At 41.9% G+C, this 24,832-nt stretch overlaps 1 protein-coding gene across 3 annotated transcripts in view; it reads right to left on the reverse strand.

Annotated features, from left to right (window-relative positions):
• DPYD (dihydropyrimidine dehydrogenase) overlaps positions 1–24,832 on the reverse strand; it is a 1,476,885-nt gene that overhangs the window by 240,006 nt on the left and 1,212,047 nt on the right. For all 3 annotated transcript variants that reach the window (XM_030205306.1, XM_030205305.1, XM_030205304.1), the window contains one exon: positions 8,641–8,783. In XM_030205306.1, the coding sequence (XP_030061166.1) occupies positions 8,641–8,783 (143 nt within the window). The remainder of the gene's footprint in view (positions 1–8,640; positions 8,784–24,832) is intronic.

Here is a 24,832-nt window from a genome sequence, read left to right on the forward strand (position 1 = left end):
TGTTACTTAGTCCACAATTTGATCAAGATACAAGGAAATTGTACAGGCAAATTTAAGAGTGAAAAAACTCTTTAAACAAAATGTTTGTGAGGGTAGAGTCCATTCCCTGCCAGCGGTTTCAGCTCCCTACTGGGTTGTCCAGAACCTTTTCGCCGCCACTTTCTTTAGCAATTATAAACTGCCTCAATTTTTCTGGTTCAAAAAATACATAATATACAGTATTTAAGGAAATAATACATCTACAAGCAAATTTCAGTTTAAAAGTACCACCTAGAGAGAGAACCCGGGACCTAAGTCCTAGAAATTCTCTTCTCCTTCTTTGAGTAGTTTTACTAAGATCAGAAAAGGTTTGTATTTTTGATCCAAGAAATTGGGCTGAAATATATCTGAAGTATAGTCTGAAAACATGGTTTCTTTCAGTCTCGAATGCAAAAGATACAAGAAGAGTCGTGCGTTCCGTAATCATTTCTGAAGATGATTCTAGAAATTGTGTTAGATTCAATTCCGGAGCTTCCACTTGAACTATGTTAGCTCCTGTAATATAGTAAGCTTTTATAATTGGAGGCAAAGCTTCTTTAGGAATTCCAAGTAATTCGGAAAAATATTTTTTCAACATTTCCATAGGTGATATCAAGGGAGTCTTAGGAAATTTTAAAAATCTCAGGTTGTTACGCCTGAGTTGGTTATCAAAAAATTCAATTTTCCTTTGTATCACTTCTTTCTCTGTTACTATATTACCAACGACAGTCTGTAACTTTTTTATTTCAAGCAAATTTGACTCACAATTTCCTTCCTGCTCCTTAGCCTTCAATTCCATAGTTTGATGCAATGATTTTAAATCCTTTACTTCAGAAATAAAAGAATTGGTTAGTTGAAGTAGAGACGAATTAATAGTCTGGATCACATCCCAGAGGGCCTCAAGAGTAACAACTGCCGGTCTAGACCTCACGCCGAGTCCAATAAGCAGAGCCTCCTGGATGGGGGAAGGCGAGGAATCAATACCTCCCGCCCTACAGCCTGATGTCAATTCATCCGGGGTCGAGTATCCGACAGGGCCGCCGCTAACCTCCAAGACCTCCACCTGAGGTTCTCCCATCATTCCCGCCTCTCCGCTCGGTCTCGGCGGGGCAGTCTGGTGCGGCGGACTTAAAGACGCTGCCTCCATGCCAAGATCCCCCTGCTGTTCTGGGGATCCAACCAAGGCTAGGGCCTGGGCTCCTCGTGTTTGGAGGCCAAACGTTTCCAGGGTCGGCTGCTGGAGCGTTGGAATACCGCCAGGGCTCGCAGCGGCTTTTGCCCCGACTTTTCCCTTTCTTTTCACAATGATCCCAGGTGAAAGAAAGTAAAACGCTACTCATAGGTGCCCGGTATAAGAGGCTTGGGGAGGCTAAGCCTCCCCAGCCAGCAGGAAAGGTTTGGGCGTCCGGGGGGGGGGGGGGGGGGAGGTTTGGGCGGGCGAGTGGCGCCGTGAGTGTCCCCTTCCCTCCCTTTCCATTAATTACTATCTGCCCCACGCCATCTTTAATTTACCTCCGCTCCGTCCCCAGCGTCGACTTGGCCGCTTCATTTCAAAGCCCGCCCTGCTGCCCGTCTCTATTCTTCCCTCGCTCCCTTCGCGACGTGATTCGTTCCGCAGACAGAGTCCCGCCTTCTGACATCATTTCCTCGAGGGCGGGACTCTGTCTGCAGAACGAATCACGTCGCAAAGGGAGCGAGGGGAGAATAGAGATGGGCAGCAGGGCGGGCTTTGAAATGAAGCAGCCGAGTCGATGCTGGGGACAGAGCGGAGGTAAATTAAAGATGGCGCAGGGCAGATAGTAAGCAAGGGGAGGGAAAGGGGAGACCCAGGGCGCCGCTGGCCCAAATGGATGGAGGCAGGGGAGAGGAGAATCGGGCTAGGTATGGATGGAGGGGGGCAGGGGACAGAAGGGAATTGCTGGATGTGCATGGAGGGCAGGGGAGAGGAGGGTTGCTGGAATGGGTGGATAGAGGAGATGGCAGGGGAGAGAGTAGGGTTGCTGGACATGGGTGGGTGGCTAGAGGAGAGCGCAGGGTTGCTGGACGTGGGTGCATGGAGAGCAGGGCAGGGGAGAGAACAGGGTTGCTGGACATGGATGGAGAGGAGGGCAGAGGATTGAGGAGGGTTGCTGGAATGGGTGGATAGAGGGGATGGCATGGGAGAGAGGAGGGTTGCTGGACATGGATGGGTGGCTAGAGGGGAGAGCAGGGTTGCTGGACGTGGGTGGATGGAGGGCAGGGGAGAGAACAGGGTTGCTGGACATGGGTGGGTGGTTAGAGGGGAGAGCCGGGTTGCTGGACGTGGGTGGATGGAGAGCAGGGGAGAGAACAGGGTTGCTGGACATGGATGGAGGGGAGGGCAGGGAGAGAGGAGGGTTGCTGGAATGGGTGGATAGAGGGGATGGCAGGGGAGAGAGGAGGGTTGCTGGACATGGGTGGGTGGCTAGAGGGGAGAGGAGGGTTGCTGGACATGGGTGGATGGAGGGATGGGCAGGGGAGAGAGAGGAGGGTTGCTGGACATGGGTGGCTAGAGGGGAGAAGAGGGTTGGTGGACATGGATGGATGGAAGACAGGGGAGAGAGGAGGGTTGCTGGACATGGATGGAGAGAAGGGAAAACAGGAAGGAGATGCACATGAATGAAGGGGAGAAATTCTGGACATTCATGGAGAGGAGGGAAGACAGGAAGGAGATGCACATGGATAGATGGGAAGAGAGAGAGAAAAAATGCTAGGCATGGATGGAGGGGAGGGAAGAGAGAGGAAGGAGATAAGATGAGGGAAAAAGGAGAAAACCTGCATATCGATGGAGAAAATAGGTAGAAGCTGGATCCACTGGACAGTCAAGTCTACAGAGGACCCAGCTTTTACTTACGGATGTAAGGCAAGAAATGAAGAAGAAAAAAGGCGGAAAGTAAAGAAATAAATGGAAAGGAAGCCCTGGAAACGGAGTTAAGAGGACAGATAGCAGCATAATTGGATACTTGGTCAGCATGATCAGAAAAACAAAGTCACCAGACAACAAAGGTAGAAAAAAATCATTTTATTTTCATTATAGTGTTTGGAATATGTCCACTTTGAGAATCAGGTGCTCAACATTAAAACTTTATATTTATGTACTTATTTCTGGCATTTTATCCCACATTAAACATGAATTAGGGTGTTTTGTGGCTCTACATGAGAATTGTGATATTATGATCCCTTGTTTCATATTGTTGACGGTCTGCATTTTCCGTATGGGTGGTATATTGGTGTATTAGGTTCTGCCCAGTGTAATATTTATGGTACAGTAAGGTTCTGAGTGTGTTTTGCAGTTGAGCAATTGTGGTTAGTATATGCTTTGAGCAACCACTTTATTCTTTGACATATGATATATAGCTAATATCTAAATTTAATAAAAGGTATTAATTGTGACTTTTTATTTATTTATTTTTTCTGTGTGTTATCAGACAAATATGGATTTAAGCTCCACCCCTGGCCCCACCCCTAACCCCGCCCCCTTTAGCCTCCCCAAACAGTTGGGCCACCGACCGCCTATGATGCTACTGGAGCAGAGCCTGGCGTTCAGGAGCTTACAAGCAGCACTCCCTCACACGGACGCCATCTTGATCCAGAAACTGCCACCTAAATGGTTTTAAATATTAGGAGAGTTTAGGTTTTCCTCTCTAACCCCTTTCACAAAGATAGCTAGAGATATGCATTTGCTAGCATGCATTCATTTCACTAGTGTGTTTATAAAAAGTAGCGCACACTTGGAGCTAGATTCTATATATGGTGCAGAAAAAAGCACCTATAAGCCACACTTAAAGTTAGGTGTGGTTTATAGAATAGCGCTTATGCCTGAGAACTGTGCCTAACTAAAATGTACACACCTACATTAGGTGCGTATCCCAGTGCATTAACAATGTGCATTAATTTTAGGAGCACCTCCATTACGCCCATGACTCTCCCTCCCATTCCTGCACCCTCTTTTTCAGATCCCGTACCTAAATTTACATGCATAAATGGCAATTAAATCTAATTAGTGCCAATAATTGCTTGTTAAAAAGCCCATTATTGGTGCTAATGAGCTTGTTATTCAATTAAATTGCACACACAAATTGGGTGCACAGTTTGTGGCAACTTTTATAGAATTGGGGGGTTGGAGGGCAATTCTATAGAGGGGTGCCTATACTTAGGCACCAAGAATGCACTTATTTGGAGGCTAAACAGAAGTAGGCACCTGCTTTTCTTTATAGAATATTAGTATTGCAAGGCAAAAATGTGCTTTTATTTAAGCTGCCACCACTTACACTGGCCTTAGAGCTAGTATAAAGCTCCCACCTAGATTGCTAAAAAAAAAAAAAGAAGCAAAAATTATAGTATTCTATAATTTACATGTGTAACTGTGCACCATGGTCTCACTCTTTCATGGACTCAAGCAATGTGTATGCCCACCTTCAAACGATACACTATTGCATTTAGGTGCCATGTTATATATTGGCATTTATACCCTGTACACACATAAGTGAATATATGCTGCTACTCTGGCCATTTACATATGTTCTCAGTGCCTAAATGTTGATGCTTAGTCTTTATAGAATTAACCCTTTGATATTAAGCTGTGGTTAGATGATTTACTTAGAATAACAAATAAGTTATTTTTACAGCAGCAAAACGTACTTTACCAGGCACTAACCTGCAGTATCTGTGATTCTTTCCAATGGCAACTGGGGGTCTCTCTCGTAGTGATAGAACAAGAGTGATCCTTAGTTGCTCCTGCCTTGTCAGTGCATGGGTTCAAAATGGCACTGAAATCCCCACAACTAGAACCATAGTGGTAGTACAGCAAGACCAAGACATCTGGATGCAATTTTGAATCAGGGTACCAAATCACTTGTCACTCCAGCAGCCAACAGAGATACCTCAGTAGCTACCAGGGGTAATTGGGGGCAGTGTGGGGCTTTCTTAAATGGGATTTTTGGGTGGTGGTGGATACTGATTGAGGATCAGAAGTGGAGGGGGATTCTGATGAGGGGTGTTACGGGACAGTATGTTTTTTTTCTTAACTTGCACTTGGTCCCTTTATGGCTTCCTAGAAGTATTAGATCATGTGTTAGCAGCCAAATGTTTACGGGGAGGATGGATTATGCTAGATCAAAGCTCACATTATCTTTCAATGAATAACACAATCTGTGTTATTTATTTTGCATACTAATGAACTACTTCACATGCATTTGCATGTGCGGCATCTCATTATTACATAATGTGCTGGGCTAAAATAATATTCAGGACAGATATTACCACATGATTTTACAACTGAAGATGTATTATTTGGCAAAAATATGCATTGGGGGAGGTTATCAATATGGGCTATGTTAAGTTGGGTTATTTTAGCACCAGGTCCCATTTTATGTAATGGAACCATGTGCTAAAATAACCTGATTTGTAAAATAAGCTGACTTGTGATATAATAACTCCCCCCCCCCCCCTTTTCCATTAAAGGATGTTAATAACTAAACCCTTAACATGGCCAAAACCGAGCTTCTCATCTTTTCCCCTAAACCCACCTCTCCCCTAAACCCACCTCTCCTCTTTCCCCTTTCTCTATTTCTGTGGATGGCACATCAGCTCGAAACCTTGGGGTCATCTTCGACTCCTCTCTCTCCTTCTCTGCTCACATTCAGCAGATTGCCAAAACCTGTCATTTCTTTCTCTATAGCATTAGCAAAATCCGTTCCTTCCTCTCTGAGCACTCTACCAGAACCCTTATCCACACTCTTATCACCTCTCGCCTAGATTATTGCAACCTGCTTCTCACCGGCCTCACACTTAGCCCTGTCTCTCCTCTTCAATCAGTCCAAAACTCTGCTGCGTGACTCATTTTCTGGCAGAGTAGCTATGCTCACATTAGCCCTCTCCTCAAGTCACTTCAGTGGCTCACTATCCGTTTCAGCATGCAATTCAAACTTCTCTTACTGACCTATAAGTGCATTCACTCTACCACTCCCCAGTACCTCTCCACTCTTGTCTCTCCCTACGCCCCCTCTCGGGTACTCCGTTCTGTGGATAAATCTCTCTTGTCTGTCCCTTTCTCCTCTACTGCTAATTCCAGACTTTGTTCCTTTTATCTTGCTGCACCTCATGCCTGGAATAGACTTCCTGAGCCTGTATGTTCGGCCTGTCTTTGGCCATTTTCAAATTCAGGCTAAAAGCCCACATCTTTAACGTTGCTTTTGACTCCTAACCACTACTCACTTGCCCTGTACCCTTTTATCCCCACCTCTTTAATTCCCTTACCTCTTAGTTGTTCTGTCTGTTTGTCTGTTCTATTTAGATTGTAAGCTCTTTGAGCAGGGACTGTCTTTTCATGTATGGTGTACAGCGCTGCGTATCCCTTGTAGCGCTATAGAAGTGATAAGTAATAGTAGTAGTAAAGTGACAATGCACATTAACTTATGAATTAATACAACCTAAGTTGATTAGTGTTTGTTAAAAAGTTCTAATGCACATTACATTTATAAAACTAAAATTAATGTGTGGAATAAGCCAACAAAGAAAATCTGAAAATTGGAAACCATGCCCAAATGAACCAAAAGCAAACTGAACATTTTTGTTGTGTGTATATACCTACAAAGTACTTTCAAAGTGGAGTCCATGTAGTGTCTCTCTCTAAAAATGTATAAATAAATAAAAACATAACTATGTACTTTGGGGCTAGGCTGTTTAGTGAGAATTGCCTCCATATTTTTAAAGACATATCCTCCCCCCATTTACTAAGCTGTGCGGCAATGTCGACATAACCCATTCAAAATGAATGGGGTGTGTCGGCATTAGCGCACATCAGCCGCTAGCATGGCTTAGTAAACAGGGGGACTGTTTGGTCAATAATTTTGATAATACAACAGTTCATTTTTGTGTAAGACGGAAATACAATCATGTGACACTACTGTGATGTTGGATGCTGATTTGGTTTAGAGTGGAGTTTAAAGTGTTAGTGGTTGCACATGGAGCGTATTGCAGTATCTGCAATTCCCTCTGACACCAACTGGGAGTCTCTCTGGTAGTTAGTGATGGAGCAGGATTGATCCCTGGTCGCTCCTGCCTTGTCAGTGAATGGATTCAAAATGGTACCAACATTCCCATAGCTAGAACCATAGAGGTATTATGGCAAGACTATCACTAAGGAGATTTTGGTGCCATTTTGAATCAGCGCAGTGATTCATACCTGTCCCTCAAGTAACTACAAGGGATAGCCCAGTAGGTTCCAGGGGTAATTGGGAGATTTCTAAAATGGCTTTCACAGGGAGTTCTATAGGTGCTTGGTAGAGTTCTTAGGCCATTATCAGACCTTCAATTGGTGATTCTAGCCCTCTAAGTGAATTCTTTAGTGTTGCACTTGCCCTGTGCAGAAATGTTTTTTAAATAAATGTAAAGTTTTACTGAAGACTTTTTTTTTTTTTAATTTGCATTAGGACTTCAGAGTGCAGGGATTTGAAAAGAGCTTACTGAAGGTGTTTTGGGAATTGACCAGTTCTTTTATGATTGGTGGTGGTCTGTCCTGCTTTTAAATTTGGAATTCTAAACTACCCTGATCTGTTTCTGTTTTGGTGGTATGTCAAATTCTCTTAATATCATATACATATAACCCAGCTCTTACAAATATCATTAAATTCCATTTTAGTCAAAGGCATTTAGAGATATTATTATCAAATATAGGATCTTTCAGAATTCATCCAGTGACACCACACAGGCTTATTTAATGTGAGCCAGGCACTTTTATGGTGAACTGGTATTCCTCATTTGATCCATCAATTTAATCAAAGCACCAAAATACTTTTTTTCTTTTTTTCTTATATAACTTAAAACATAGGCACTTAGCTCTATTTGTAGCATAGCTCAAAAAACTTTCTTCTTTGAAAAACTTTAAAGAAGTATATTATTCATCCCGGAGATCCTCATACCGACATGAATTCACGTTTCGCACAACAGTGCTGTATCAAGGTATATCTCCTCTGATTTTCACGGAGAAAATCTCCCATTCTTTCATCAATCCTATTTTCTCCGTGAAAATCAGAGGAGATATACCTTGATACAGCACTGTTGTGCGAAACGTGAATTCATGTCGGTATGAGGATCTCCGGGATGAATAATATACTTCTTTAAAGTTTTTCAAAGAAGAAAGTTTTTTGAGCTATGCTACAAATAGAGCTAAGTGCCTATGTTTTAAGTTATATAAGAAAAAAAGAAAAAAAGTATTTTGGTGCTTTGATTAAATTGATGGATCAAATGAGGAATACCAGTTCACCATAAAAGTGCCTGGCTCACATTAAATAAGCCTGTGTGGTGTCACTGGATGAATTCTGAAAGATCCTATATTTGATAATAATATCTCTAAATGCCTTTGACTAAAATGGAATTTAATGATATTTGTAAGAGCTGGGTTATATGTATATGATACTCTAATATACCCCCTCTATTGAAATATTTATCACCAGATTTAGGATAAATTCTCTTAATAAGCATAAACAATAATTTTGTATAGACAATCATGTGGTGCATTTATAGTGCAATTTCATAACAATATACCATCCCATGAATTTCAAACTTACCACTGAAAACATTTGCAAGAGTAAAATAAAGTACCTGAAGAACAGAAGCACCACTGTGAAGAAACTGGAGCCCACTCTCAGCTGAATCAATTCCTCCAGATGCCAAAATAGGGAACCCTGGTATATAGCGAGCAATTGCAGATACTGTACGCAGCGCTATTGGCCTCATAGCATTCCCTGAAAATATAAGCATCTTGTTAAAAAGAGTTTTCTAATAAATACTTAATTACATGGCAAAGAATTTAGGGACCCTTTTACAAACGCACATAAGGGCCTATGCACATCCAGCGAGCACCAAATCAGCATTACTGCTGGATACCACGTGCCCCGGGCAGTAGTTCTGAATTTAAACACGCAGTAGAAAATATTTTTGATTTTCTACCACGTGGCGCGTCTGTGGAATGATTTATGTTCTGATCTGGACTCTTTACCAAATTCATTTGCTTTTAGAAAGGCTTTAAAAAGACACTTGTTTTCTAATTAATTAGTTGTATCTGTACTAGTTTTACTTTTTAAAGTTTACTGTTATATCTCGATGAAATGCATCAATATTTCTTTGTTATCTCGCCTTGAATTCTGTAATTGAAGATTTGGTGGGTTATAAATCCTATATAACATAACATAGCATAACATAATTAGAGATTCTCAGTGTTCATCCCATGACCTTTTGAATTCTGCCACAGTTTTTTTCTCCACCACCTTCCTCGGGAGGGCATTCCAGGTATCAACCACCCTTTCTGTGAAAAGGAAATTTTTGACATTACTCCTAAGTCTACCACACCGCAACCTCAATTCATGTCCTCTAGTTTTACCATTTTCTCTTCTCTGGAAAATATCTGTTTCAATATTAGTACCTTTCAAATATTTAAACAGCTGTGTCATATCTCCCCTGTCCCTACCTCTCCTCTAGGGTATCCATATTTAGGTCTTCCAGTCTCTTCTCATATGTCTTTTGGCACAATCCCCATATAATTTTTGTCGCCCTCCTCTCAACTGCTTCAAATCTTACATCTTTAAAACTGAACACAATACTACAGGTGGGGCCTCACCAATGACTTGTACAGGGCATCAACACCTCCTTCTGCTAGCTACACATCTCTCTATATAACCTAGCATTCTGGTTACAGCCACCGCCTTGTCACACTGTTTTGTCACTTCAGATCCTCAGATACTATCACCCCTAAGTCTCTCTCCCTGTCTGTGCGTATCAGCATCTCTCTGCCTAACTCATGTCTCCCTTTTTATTTCTACTCCCTAAATGCATCACTCTGCAATTCTTTGCATTGAATTTTAATTGTCAAACATTACACCATTCTTCTAACTTTTGCAGATCCTTTTTTATGTTTTCCACTCCCTCCGGGGTGTCCACTCTGTTACAAATCTTGGTATCATCCACAAAAAGGCAAACCTTACCTTCTAACCCTTTGGTAATGTCACTCTTAAATATATTGAACAGAACTGGCCACAGCACCAATCCTTGAGGCACTCCACTACTCACCTTTCCTTCCTCCGAGTGAATTTCATGAACCACCACCCTCTGGTTTCTAATCCAGTTCATTACTTTGGGTCCTAACTTTAGCCTGTCAAGTTTATTCAAGAGCATCCTATGAGGAACCGTATCAAAGGCTTTCCTTAAATATAAGTAGATTACATTTTCCACATGTCTTTAATCCAATTCTATGGTCACCTAGTCAAAGAATTCAATCAAATTTATTTGGCACAATTTACCTTTGGTAAAACCATGTTATCTCGGATATTGTAACCTATTGGATTCCAGGAAATTCACTACCCTTTCCTTCAGCATCGCTTCCATTACATTTCCAATGGGGCAATTTGACAAATTGAAGAGTAGCAAATCTCCTGGACCGGATGGTATTCATCCCAGAGTACTGATAGAACTGAAAAATGAGCTTGTGGAACTATTGCTCGTAATATGTAATTTATCCTTAAAATTGAGCATGGTACCGGAAGATGAAGGATGGCCAATGTAACGCCGATTTTTAAAAAAAGGTTTAAGGGGAGATCCGGGAAATTATAGACTGGTGAGTCTTATGTTGGTGCTGGGCAAAGTGGTAGAGACTATTATAAAGAACAAAATTACAGAGCATATTCAAAAGCAAATAAGACAGAGCCAACATGGATTTAGTGAAGGAAAATCTTGCCTCATCAATCTATTGCATATCTTTGAAGGGGTGAACAAACATGTGGATAAAGGTGAGCCAGTTGATATTGTGTGTCTGGATTTTCAGAAGGCATTTGACAAAGTACCTCATGAAAGACTCTAGAGGAAATTGGAGAGTCGTGGGATAGGAGGTAATGTCCTATTGTGGATTAAAAACTGGTTAAAAGATAGAAAACAAAGAGTAGGGTTAAATGGTCAGTATTCTCAATGGAGAAGGGTAGTTAGTGGGGTTCCCCAGGGGTCTATGCTGGGACCGCTGCTTTTTAACATATTTATAAATGACCTAGAGATGGGATTAACTAGTGAGGTAATTACATTTGCTGATGACACAAAGTTATTCAAAGTCGTTAAATCGCGGGAGGATTGTGAAAAATTATAAGAGGACCTTACGAGACTGGGAGACTGGGCGTCTAAATGGCAGATGACGTTTAATGACAGCAAGTGCAAAGTGATGCATGTGGGAAAGAGGAACTCGAATTATAGCTATGTCATGCAAGGTTCCACATTAGGAGTCACTGACCAAGAAAGGGATCTAGGTGTTGATGATACGTTGAAACCTTCTGCTCAGTGTGCTGTGGCGGCTAAGAAAACAAATAGAATGTTAGGTATTATTAGGAAAGGAATGGAAAACAAAAATTACATTATAATGCCTTTATATCGCTCCATGGTGCGACTGCACCTCAAATATTGTGTTCAATTCTGGTCGCCACATCTCAAAAAAGATATAGTGGAATTAGAAAAGGTGCTGAGAAGGGCGACGGAAATGATAAAGGGGATGGGACGACTTCTCTATGAGGAAAGGCTAAAGTGGCTGAGGCTCTTCAGCTTGGAGAAAAGATAGCTAGGGGAGATATGATAGAGGTCTATAAAATAACGAGTGGAGTGGAACAGGTTGACGTGAAGCGTTTGTTTATGATTTCAAATACTAGGACTAGGGGGCATGCGATGAAGCTACAAAGTAGTAAATTTTAAATGAATCAGAGAAAATATTTCTTCACTCAATGTAAAATTCAACTCTGGAATTCATTGCCAGAAAATGTGGTAGAGGCGGTTAGCTTAGCAGAGTTTAAAAAAGGTTTGGACGCTTCCTAAAGGAAAAGTCTATAGACCATCATTAAATTGGTCTTGGGGAAAATCAACTATTTCTGGGATAAGCAGCATAAAATGTTTTGATCTTTTTAGGGGATCTTGCCAAGTATTTGTGACTTGGATTGGCCACTGTTGGAAATAGGATGCTGGGCTTGATGGATCTTTGGTCTGTCCCAGTATGGCAATACTTATGTACGTATGCTATGTTCAGTGTTGTCAATCAGCCCCAGCACCATTATCTCCTACAACAGGTCATGCACTCCCCTATGGACTAGGTCTAGAATTGTTCCCCTTCTTGTTGGCTCCTGAACCAGCTGCTCCATAAAGCAGTCCTTGATTTCATCAAGGAATTTTACCTTCCTGGCATTTCCTGATGTTACATTTACTCAGTCAATATCAGGGTAAGTGAAATTACCCATCACTATTATGTTCCCCAGTTAGCCTTCCTAATTTCTGATAACATTTCTGCTTCTGTCTGTTCATCCTGGCCAGATGGACGGTAGTACACTCCTATTACTATTCTTTTCCCCTTTAAACATGGAATTTCTATCCAAGATGTGTTTTGTGTCCTGCAGAATTTTTAGTCTATTTGATTCAAGGCCCTCCTTAATATATAATTCTACCCTTTCACCAAATGGATCCACCCTATCAATGGTATGACAGTGTACCACTGGTTATCCTCCTTCCACTAGGGCTCAGAGATATCTATTACTGTATCTTTTCATTTAGTGCAATATATTCTAACTCTCACATCTTATTTCTTAGGCTTCTGGCATTTGCATATAGACATTTCAAACTGTGGTTCCTATTTACAACTTGTTCAGCAGCTGACAATAAGAATTTGCAATCTTGAAAATCTGTCTGTTTTTTATTTAAAGACACCTGGAGGGGCATAATTGAACGAAAACGCCTATCTCCATGGGCGTTTATCTCCGAGAACGGGTCCGTGAAGGGGTGGACCGAACCGTATTTTGGGAAAAAATAGACGCCCATGTTTTATTCAACAATGTGTGAGCTGGGCGTTTTTGTTTTTCAGCGATAATGGAAAATGAAAGCGCCCAGCTCAAAAACGAATAAATTCGTGGGAGGGGCCAGGATTCGTAGTGCACTGGTCCCCCTCACATGCCAGGACATCAACCGGGCACCCTAGGGGGCACTTTTACAAAAACAAAAAAACAGGTAAAAGAGCTCCCAGGTGCATAGCACCCTTCCCTTGTGTGTTGAGCCCCCCAAATCCCCCTCAAAACCCACTGCCCACAAGTCTACACCATTACTATAGCCCTAAGGGGTGAAGGGGGGCACCTACATGTGGGTACAGTGGGTTTGGGGGGGGGTTGGACGACTAATAAGCATTAAGCAGCACAATTGTAACAGGTAGGGGGGATGGGCCTGGGTCCACCTGCCTGAAGTCCACTGCACCCCCTAACAACTCCTCCAGTGACCTGCATACTGCTGCCAGGGAGCTGGGTATGACATTTGAGGGTGAAAATAAAAAGTTGTGAAACATCATTTTTTTGTGGTGGGAGGGGGTTAGTGACCACTTGGGGAGTCAGGGGAGGTCATCCCCGATTCCCTCCAGTGGTCATCTGGTCATGTAGGGCACTTTTTGGGGCCTTATTCGTGAAAAAACAGGGTCCAGGAAAAGTGTCCTAAATTCTAGCTAAAAACGCATACTTTTTTCCCATTATCGGTGAAATGCGCCCATCTTTGTTCGGCAGATAGCCACGCCACAGTTCTGCCTTCGCCACACCTCTGACACGCCCCCATCAACTTTGCCCGCATCCGCGACGGAGTGCAGTTGAAAACGTCCAAAAATCGGCTTTCGATTATACCGCTTTATTCATTTTTGTGAGATAAACGTCTATCTCCCGATTTAGGTCGGAACTTGGGCGTTTTTCTCATTCGATTATAAGCAGGTTGGTCTACTATGGTCTCTATTGCAACCTCACTATCGGGATGTGCTACCTTCCCTGTTATGGTGATATCTTTGAAAGATACCTTGTTCCAAATTATGTGCTTGAGCGACTGTCGACTTTCCCCCAGTTTCTAGTTTAAAGGCTGCTCTATCTCCCTTTTAAATGCTGTTGCCAGCAGCTGGTTCCACCCTGGTTAAGATGGCACCCCTCATTCTGGAATAGGCTCCCCCTTCCCCACAATGCTGCCCACTTCCTAACAAATCTAAAACTTTCCTTCCTACATTTGGCAATAGCAGACTATAAGCTCTGTAATTGTAACCATCGCCTCATCCGCACATTGAGACTCTGGATCTCTGCCTGTCTCTTGGGCCCTGCGTGTGGAACAGGGAGCACTTCTGAAAATGTTAACCTAGAGAGTCTGGATTTCAACTTTCTACCTAAGATCCTGCATTTGGCTTCTAGAACCTCCTTCTCACAGTTTCCTATGTCATTGGTACCCATGTAAACTGAGACAGAAGGCTCCTCCCCAGCACTGTCTAAAATCGTATCTAGGTGCTGCATGAGGTCCATCACCTTTGCACTAGCAAGCAAATGACCAAGTGATCCTCACGTCCTCCAGTCACTCAGCTATCTAAATTCCTAATGATCGAATCTCCAACTACAATGGCAGTCCTTATTCTTCCCTCCTGGGCAGAAGCCCCTGGAGACACATCCTCAGAGTGAGAGGATGTTGCATCCCCTAGAGGGCAGGTCCTTGTTACAGGATCACTTCCTGCCTCTCCACAGTGATGGTCTCCCTTCAGGAGACCTTTTTACTCTGAGGCAGCCAGACTGGGACTTCTCTACTATGTCCTTGTAGGACTCCTCTATAAACCTAGCTGTCTGGCTCAGCTTCTCCAGATCTGCTATTCTAGCCTCCAGAGATTGGACCCATTCACTGAGTGCTAGGAGCTCTTTGCACCAAGTACACACATATGACTTCTCGCCAACTGTGAGATAATCAAACATGTGACACTAAGTGCAAAAGACTGGATAGCTCCCATCTCGCTGCAGGACCTCTACTTGCATCATATTATTAGTGATTTCTTAATTAAGTTGCTAAGAGAGTGAGAATATATAAACTAAATTCCCTTAAGATTTCTAGTTATTTGCTATGCTAATATTTAGTTTTTATGATTATTACTATTTTAATGTTATTCGTACCCCCCCCCCCCCCACACACACACACAGAAGACTGTATTTCTAATTACTGGCTGATAGAGATGCCCTAATTAAGGGGTCCTTGGGTCCTTTTACAAAAGTGAACTGAAAAATGGCTTGCGGTAGTGTAGGCGTGGGTTTTGGGCACATGCCAATCCATTTTTCCACGCACCAGCAAAAAACCCTTTTTTTTTTTACACAAATGGACGTGCAGCAAAATCAAAATTACCACATGTCCATTTTGGGTCTGAGACTTTACCGGCAGCCATAGACCTAGCAGTAAAGAATCTGCCTGGTAATGACCTACGCACATCAGATGCCACTTGGCGCACATCTGTTATGTAAGCCAGAAAATAAAAAATATTTTTCAGAAGCGCATAGCAGATGCACATCAAAATTGAAATTACTGCAAGGGCACGTGGTAACCGGGCAGTAACTCCAATTTGGCACACGTTGGCCGCTCATAGGTGCCTACGCAGCTTAGTAAAAGTGGCTCTAAATTTGTAGCCTCCTAATTGGTTTAAAAGCCAATAAATCAGAGGTCAGTCCAGGGTTGGGTAGGCTGAACTGAGGCTTCCTATGCCTATTGTAGGTTAGTGACTCCTATGGTAATTCAATATCTTACCACAGCTTAGTAATTATTCCCCTTATCTGAAGAAAAATATTGTCCTTCACAAAGCTTTCTGTATATCTCTCATTCACCATTCGTATTCTCAGCATCACTGACAATGTTACTCTAGTTGAACCTGCTGTTTCTTAACTGACTTCTCAAGAAATTAATTTTTTGTTATCAAAGGGGTCAAAATCTGACTCAAACTCACAACTGTATGTTAAACAGATTCCAAGGAAAACTCAGATAGTCTTTCCTGGGGAATAATTCCTTCCAATTTCCCAGCCTTGTTGGGTGAATTATCTGTGCTGTTTCTTCTATCTAAACCTCAGCTCCTAGCAGCTCTCTCCCATCTATTGCAGTTTGCTGAATTGCCTCTGCAGCCAAGGCACCTGCTGGCTCATCCTTTACTACTCCCCTGTTAGACCAATTATGTCATCTCTCCTTGCCAAGTCAGATGCACCCATCCAGTCTTCCGCTGGATCCACTAGCAGTTCTCTGCATTTGGAGCTCAATGAGATTCCCCTCCACCACTTCCCAGTGACTCTCTTATCCTGATTCCATTTCCCTGGCAGGTCACAAAGCTAGCCATTGGTCCAGCTGCAGGATCACATTTCTGTTTTCTGCATCTCCTGCAGAAATCAGGCAATCTTTAAAAAATATAAACAGTACTGTAGGAGGATGGAAGCCTCACTCACAAGAAACCTCCTCGAAGTGCCATCTTGACTCCACACTTTAACAGTAAACAAGAAACCCACAGTAGGTGATATAAAGAAGAAATATAATGATTTTCTGATAGATGGAAGGTTTATTCTGTGTAGTTATGAAAGAAATGAAAAAAATAGGTAAAGAACATATCGAGAGGCATTTTTGAAAGAGCATATGAGTCAGAATTGCGACGTCCTGCTCATAACATCCAAACAAGAACATGTCCATCTCACAGCCATTTTCAAACAGGAAAAACATTTGGGTTTTCTGTTCGAAAATAAATGAGAATGTCCAAAATGAACAGCTATTTTCCAAAATAAAACTCCAAATTATGAACCCCCCCCCCCCAAAAAAAAGCAAGGACAAAGATGTCTGTCTAGCAGTATTTCTATGAAAATGACCATACAGACATGTCTGCAGCACAGAGGGGCAGACTAGTGGTCAGTGCAGTGGACCTTAATCCAGGGCACCCAAGTTCACAGTCCACTGCAACTCTGTTATTTTAAATGTTGAGCCCTCCAGAAATAGGGAAATACCTACAGTACCTGAATGTGCACCATACCAATAGCCCTCAGGCTTCTTTAATATTTACCGTATTTTTTGGACTATAAGACGCACCGGACCATAAGACGCACCTAGGTTTTAGAGGAGGGAAATAGGAAAAAAAAATTTCCCTTTTTCCCTCCTCTAAAACCTAGGTGCTCCAGTGCGTCTTGTCCAAGTTTTGGATCGCCGTCCCCTACTTACGCGATGCCATGTTCCCTGGTGGTCTAGTGACGTTGGGGCAGGAAAGAGCCCCCTCTTTCCTGCCCATTGCGCTGCTCTCCGTGCTCCTGACTGCTTCCTGACGGTCTCGGCGAGATTTTTAATGTCGCCGAGACCGTCAGGAAGCAGTCAGGAGCACGGAGAGCAGCGCGATGGGCAGGAAAGAGGGGGCTCTTTCCTGCCCCGACGTCACTAGACCACCAGGGAACATGGCATCGCGTAAGTAGGGGACGGCGATCCAAAACTCGCTACCTTCGGACTATAAGACGCACCCCCCATTTTCCTCCCAAATTTTGGGGGAAAAAAGTGCGTCTTATAGTCCGAAAAATACGGTAGGTACAATAAGTGTATCTCTGGTTCTGGAGGGCTTAGAATTTAAAGGTAAACAAAGAGAGGGTTGAAGTGGGATTTGAACTTGGGTCCTAATTTTAGACATTCCCTAGTCCTGCCCAAAATACACCCACATCATACCTCCTTACTATTTGGACATACCATAGTGTAGGATGTCCAAATTCTGCTATTCCATAATTGCAATTTGGATGTTTTGGGTAGATGGATGTTTTGTGAGCATTTTCAGACATCCATCTGCTTTAAAAATGAACACCATCTTGTACTTGGTATTCCATTAACTAAGATGTTAAGACTGTATTACAACGCAAAAGAAAAGTCTCCATAAGAATCAAGACAGTCATGGTTAGAAATCTCATCTTACATTTAAAAATAATCTGCTGTTTAAAACAAACCAAAAGTGTCTGTACAATATCAAAATGTTGCTACTCTTTCCTGCATACCTTTAAATTAAATATATATTGGTACAGAAATGTTATAAGCAAAACACTATACATATCTGTGACATTTATGTTGAATATTCTATATGTCTTTTTTCTTGTCTTTCACCTGTAGGTGGCTAAGATAGGCTACATTTATCAAATAACTCATTAGCAGCATGTTAACACTGTCATATTCAGATAATTAGCAATCTATTTAAATAACCAATTTCTGTGGAAATAATTGTCAATGAATGTCCTGAACATACATTTTATAAAGTATAATAAAAGTGTTAAGATAAACCCTGACATTTGCAAATGCCATTAGCTCACCTTTCCTTTTGATAGTGCTATAGCATTATGTTTAAACAATTACCCGATAATGCAGCAATTTAATGAAATAGTACAGTAAGCACAGCCTTCAAGATGGTCAGTGAATACATTTAGATGCAGTGTACAGACATGTTTAGACAGAGAAATGATGCAGAGCTGAAATAGATTTCTGAAATAAAATGTGCTCTAATTGCAAAATGCCTCCTTCACCAAAACCAGAGTACTTGCCTATTAATTAAATAAGATTCATGTTCATATGGACAGTGAAAGGGTGTTTGTTAATCTCTCTTGTCGTGTATAGCTTAAAGCATATATCTATTATTGTTACTTATATTTTCGGATCAGATCACAAAAGCTTATTCGTTTTATTCGATTCTTCCAGTTTCATTGAAATCAAAGGGGAAAACAGTGCTTCCTAGTATGAACACTAACGCTGGGAGTTTTCAGTCAAGTTTTATAAAACTTGCTGGAAGTCATCAGTGGAAAAGGCAAGAGCACCCTAAGAGTGGATTGAACACCACATGGTGCCAAAGGAAGGACAAAGGACATCAGCAGTTCTATCAATAGACCAAGCTACCATGAGAGGGGCAAAATGGCACAAATAATGGCAAGGACACACCTAAACACCAAGACCAGGACCAATTAGGAACTCAATCAGATCATCACATTCTTATTTAAATCTCCACCACCCTAGTTGCAAAGGTCTCAAGTATAATTCAATTCATGGATCCAGCTTCCCATTTATAGGCACAAGACTGTGGAATGTACTCCCCAAAACCCTGAGGACTACATAAGACCACCTCAACTTCCGGAAATTACTAAAGACTTACCTGTTAGGAAGAGCATATCCTACTGACCCAACTTAATTACCTAAATCCAACAACACAAAGAAATCCAAACTTGTATTAAACTTTATATTCATTATATAACTTCCCTCTTTCTGATTCCTTGATGTGTCTGTTTATATCTATTTCATTGTAAATAACTTCAATCTATATTTGTTTCTTCACCATAGGTGGCTATTGCCTCATGGCACTATGTAAGCCACAATGAGCCTGCAAATAGGTGGGAAAATGTGTGGTATAAATGTAACAAATACATAAATAAATAAAATTGAATGAACACCCTCAGGGCCAAAAAGAAGGGAAATGGCACCAGCAACAGTGGCAAGAAGGCATCATGAGAAGGATAAAATAACACCAACAGTTGTAAGAGTGGCATAAAGACCTATAAGAGGGTAAACCAGTACCAAAAGTGGCACCAACCAATACTTTTTGAACTGAGTAACACAGACAGAAGTCACATCCCGCCAGCAAGAAGCTAAACCAGGAGAAAGGCAGGTGGGATGAGCCGGTCAGGCTGTGGCAGCAGTAGTTGTGGCAGCAACAGTAGAGAGGATTCACGATCTAAGGCATCAAGAAGGGTGAAGAAGAGGAAAAGGTTTTTTAAATTATTTTTATTAGGGGAGGGGAAGTGTGAGAGACGATACAGAATGCCACAGCATACTCAAGAGTGGGGAAGGTCAAGGCAGGATAGAACAAGTAAGACAGCCACAATGCTGAAGCTAGCAAAGTGCTAAAGCCAAAAAGCATTGCTTTGCTTTCCCTGTAGATTTTAATTGAACTGAAACAAATGAGCTGGAAAGGATTCAGTATTATTTTTTTTTTTTAGACATTTATCTATTAAGTTGGTACTAGCAAAAAAAATGAGATCTGCAATCCAAATTCATATCCCTATTAAATGTCCATCATCATTGCCATCATCATCAAGTGTCATTTTTAATATATACGGGATAGCATTGTTCTCTGTACTGCTATCGTCCTTTCTCCAGTGGAGATAACCAAAATGTCAAATGACCAAACAGTGTGCAAATGGAAGTCCTTAAATCAAAATCCTTTATTCAAAATGGTACTATGCACAATTTAGCTAATAATTAGCATGCACTAAAGGGCCTCTTTTTTCAAGCCCGCAACTGTGGAATGCACTACCAACTGCCATAAAAAATATGCACATTTTGACTGACTTCCGTAAATTACTAAAGACTAACTTGTAAGAGACTTACCTAAAGAATCCTTCATAAATGACCAGACATCAAAACTTTACCAAAATAAGTCAACATTGAACCCTTCTTATTTATTTACTTTATTCACATTAATACTGTTGAATGTTTTACATTTACCCTTGATCTTTAATGCCTGAATTGAACTGTTTATCTACTTCTTATAACTTATTTTACATTTTCTGTACTTTAAATGTAATAATATTCTGTATTTCTCTTTCTGGAATGGCGATCGCTGTTACGGCATAATGTAAGCCACATTGAGCCTGCAAATAGGTAGGAACATGTGGCTTATTTATTTATTTATTTTGCGGCATTTGTATCCCACATGTGTGTGTTGTGCATGTGCTATGTCTTGTGGGGGGGGGGGGGGGGGTTGCTGTTGGGAGAGGAGCATTTTCAGGGTGTTGAGGTACTTGAAGGAGGTAGTTTGGGGGTCCTGCAATAGTTATAGGGGTAGTTTTGGGAGTAAGGTACTTTGGGGAGGAAAGGTAATTATAAGGGGTAGTTTTGGGGAGTGCAAGAGCAGTTGCAAGGGGGTTGTTTTGGGGTAGGGGTGGTTATGGAGTGATGCATGGTAGTGCCGACGAAGCCCATTCAAAGTGAATGGTCTTTGTTGGCATTGCCGCCCGGTGACTGCTAGCATGGTTTGATAAAAGAGGCTCTAAATGCTGCCCAGTACATTGTATACTGATGGGCTGCAAGGCACTTAGGGGCCCTTTTATTAAAAGGTTGGCGTGCAGCAATAGGCTTGCCATATTCCAATCCAGAACTACCGCCAGGCTACTACAGCAGCTCAGCAGTAATTCTGCCCCCAGTGCGTGCCATTTCCGGTGCTACAGAAATTTATGTCTGTATTTTACCTGGTAGTAACCCAGTTAGCACAGGAGCCCTTAATGTCATCTCAACGGGTGGTGGTAAGTGCTTCCCCTGAAATGGGAAGCACTTACCACTACCCATCATAGTTGACAGTACACATAGAAACCATCATATATTAGTGGAGTGGAGGAGTGGCCTAGTGGTTACAGCACCGGTCTTGCAATCCAGAGGTGGCCGGTTCTGCTGTTCCTTGTGATCTTGGGCAAGTCACTTAACCCTCCATTGCCTCAGGTACAAACTTAGATTGTGAGCCCTCCTGGGACAGAGAAATATTCAGAGTACCTGAATGTAACTCACCTTGAGCTACTACTGAAAAAGGTGTGAGCAAAATCTAAATAAATAGTTGGTAATACACATAGCAGCCAATAAGTAAATCATATAATTCAGTTATTACTTTTCACAGTACAATTAATGATTACAAAAAATGAAGTATAGATTAGAATGAATACAAATTGATCACATCAGGGATAAAGAATTATTTACAATAGGTGTGTGTGCATGTGTGTTCAGTGTGTGTTGTGCATGTGCTATATCTTGTGGGGGGGGGGGGGTTGCTGTTGGGAGAGGAGCATTTTCAGGGTGTTGAGGTACTTGAAGGAGGTAGTTTGGGGGTCCTGCAATAGTTATAGGGGTAGTTTTGGGAGTAAGGTACTTTGGGGAGGAAAGGTAGTTATAAGGGGTAGTTTTGGGGAGTGCAAGAGCAGTTGCAGGGGGGTTGTTTTGGGGTAGGGGTGGTTATGGAGTGATGGAGGGTTGCTTTTAAGGATGGGGCAGCATTTATTCTTTTTATTTCTTATATACCACCTGAAAGCTACTGAAACAGTGTGCATTCAAGTACAATAGGTATTATTCTGTTCCTGGAGGACTTACAATCTAAGGGGCCCTTTTGCTAGCATGGGCTTACTACAGCTTAAAGTGACACACTGTGGAATGCGCTCAGTATCCTGCATTAAATGCCAACTTGGCATGCTAACTGTGCATTAAAAAATGTTAAAATGTTTTCATGGAGGGGGTGTGCTGGGGCGAATACTTGGCATTTCTGCCCTAATCAGTTAGCGCAGCTGTATTATCATGCGCTAATTGATTAATGTAGAATTAGCATGTGAGCCCTTACCACCTACAAAACAGGTGTTGGTAAGTGCACACATGCTAATTTTTTTTAATGGCCACACGCTTAAGGCAACAGTAGTGCATGGCCATGAATTTAAAAAATGGAAAATCATCCACTTTCCAGCTGTAGTAAAAAATGTCCTGAGCATGTGGGAAAAACCCATATAAGGGCGTGCAAAGGCTACTTTTTACCAGAGCTTAGTAAAAGGACCCCTACGTTCTAACTGAGGCAATGTAGGGTTACCTGAATTGCCCAAGATCACAAGGTGCTGCAGTGGGATTTCAGCCCACTGCTCTAACCATTAGCTTGTGGGTGATGGGTAGGTTGTAGGGGATAGTTTTGGGGGTGGGAAAGTTTAAGGGGGGGTGTAGCAGGGTTAGTTTTGGAGGCTGACAACACATGCATATTTTAATTGCCTATTGAAAGTTTACACCTTCTCTCTCTTTCATTTTCTCCCTTTTCTCCACATGGGAACATTTTCATTTCATATTGGAGAGTAAGGGGCTAGAGGGCTATTCACTTACTCCTGCTTTTGTGTCTAGCAGGAGGGCTTTCTACAAAAACTACATTTCATGGTCAAACTTTCAAATTTCTGAAGTGCTCACTGATCAAAGAATGATCCTGATGATCATTCCAACACCATGGAGACTGCTCACTTACAAAGCACTATGGAACTTCTGTGCCTTGTACTTTGTGAGGTGTGTAGCAATTAGCTCTGTTGTTCCGCATTCTTTGAACTTCTCCTGGAAATATTTATTTCCTTCTTCCCTCAGAGCTAAGATCAGAGATACAGGGGATGTTAGTTTGTAGGCCTCATTACTGCAACTTGACCTTTTTAGATCTCCCCTATTCTTTTCTGAAGACACACCAGCTAATGGCAGATTGTTAGTGCTATGATCACATTATGTCTGTTTAAAAAAAAGCCTTCTTTAGCTTCCTGTTGCTACATGCATTAGAATTTATAATTAAGGGATTCTTTTACTAAACTGTGGGGTCCCTTTACAAAGCGGTGGTAAACCTAATGCGGGTTTACCGCAAGATAATCTGGAGCTACTTCCAGCCCAATGCGGGCACCAGTAGTTCCAGCCCCAGTGTGTACCATTTCCCATGCTGGGGAAAATAGGACTGTAATTTTTAGCATGGTGCTAACCCAGTGGTAATCGGGCACTGCAGCGTGCACCCCGGTTACTACCAGGTTAGCACAGAAGACTTTACCTCAGTGGGTGGCGGTAGGTGCTTCCCATTGCATGGCCATACGGTAAAAGTAATCTTGCCACATGCCAATGGCTATTTTCAGCCTTTTTTTTACCTAATGCAGAATGTGGCAAAAATAGCCCATGCCGCTAATGCATGGCCTTTTTTACTGCAGCGTGGTAAAAGGATCCCTGTGTTAGGCACTAATATGTGCCTAACAGCTAAAAATGGAGCTCTGTAGGATGAACTGAGACATCCTGTGGTAACTTTGAAACGTGTACGTGCTAACCACATGATAAATGATTGTTGTAATTTTTTGAGGGGGTGCATTTGGGCAGAGTGGGAGTTCCCACGCTAACAGGGCAGTGGGAGTTTTCATACTAACCAGTTAGCACATCTACATTACCTCACACTAATTGGTTAGCACAGGGATACCGTGTGAGCACTTTCCAGATGGCGATAAGTGCTTATGCACTAAATTTTTAACGGCTGTGTGCTAATGACAACATTAGTTGATGGCTATAATTGTTACAAAAAAATAGAAAACAGACCATTTTACAGTTGCAGTAAAAATAGCTTTAGTATGCAGGAAAGACGTGTAAGGGTGTGCTAAGGGCATTTTTTTCTGGAACTTTATGAAAGGACCCCCATAATTCTTATGTTGGTGTTCAAGGCAATTTGTGAACGAGCTACATAATATTTCAAAACATAAGGTTTATGTCCCTAGAGGTTTTCTTCATTCCTGTCTTGTGGTTCCATCTAACAAATCTGTCCAGTTTTGAAAGAACTTGTAGTCATTCCTTTTCAATAGCTGGCCTAAAATGGTGGAATGCTCTCTCTTTAAATCTTAGGAGAAAAGAACTAAAATGTGGGCATCTGGAGGCATTTAATGTGGTTTACTATTCAAATCATGTTACATTATTTATATTTTTAATTTTATTCAAGGGTATCATGCACATGCATTTTGCTATGATGATTGTTATTTAATATAATTAGGGCTTCTGATCTTAAGTGGTATTTTTCAGACAATCAGATACTCTCCGAGGGTCACTAAAATAGGGTTTATCGGTGTAGTCACATTGTTAAAAAATAAATTTTATATATATATATATTCCATTCATTGACCACAAACACATTTCTCCAGAGCCAGCCCCAGCATCAACCACCTTTCTCCCAGCACAGAATCAGCAACAACGTCAGCCCTTTTCTCCAAGCTACACCAACAACAGCCCACCTTTCTATAATCCCCAGCAATAGTATCAACCTCTTTCTGCAAGCTCCTTCCAGCCCTTGCATCAGCCCCATTCTCCAAGCCCTCCTTCTTCCAGATCCAGCCTCAGCCACCCTTTCCATCCTCAGCCCCGGATCAGCCTTGCTATGGTTCTGCTCCATTCCCCTATTTGTCACAGAGCA

This window comes from Microcaecilia unicolor, chromosome 6 (genome assembly GCF_901765095.1).
Source record: "Microcaecilia unicolor chromosome 6, aMicUni1.1, whole genome shotgun sequence".
NCBI classification, from domain to species: Eukaryota; Metazoa; Chordata; class Amphibia; order Gymnophiona; family Siphonopidae; genus Microcaecilia; species Microcaecilia unicolor.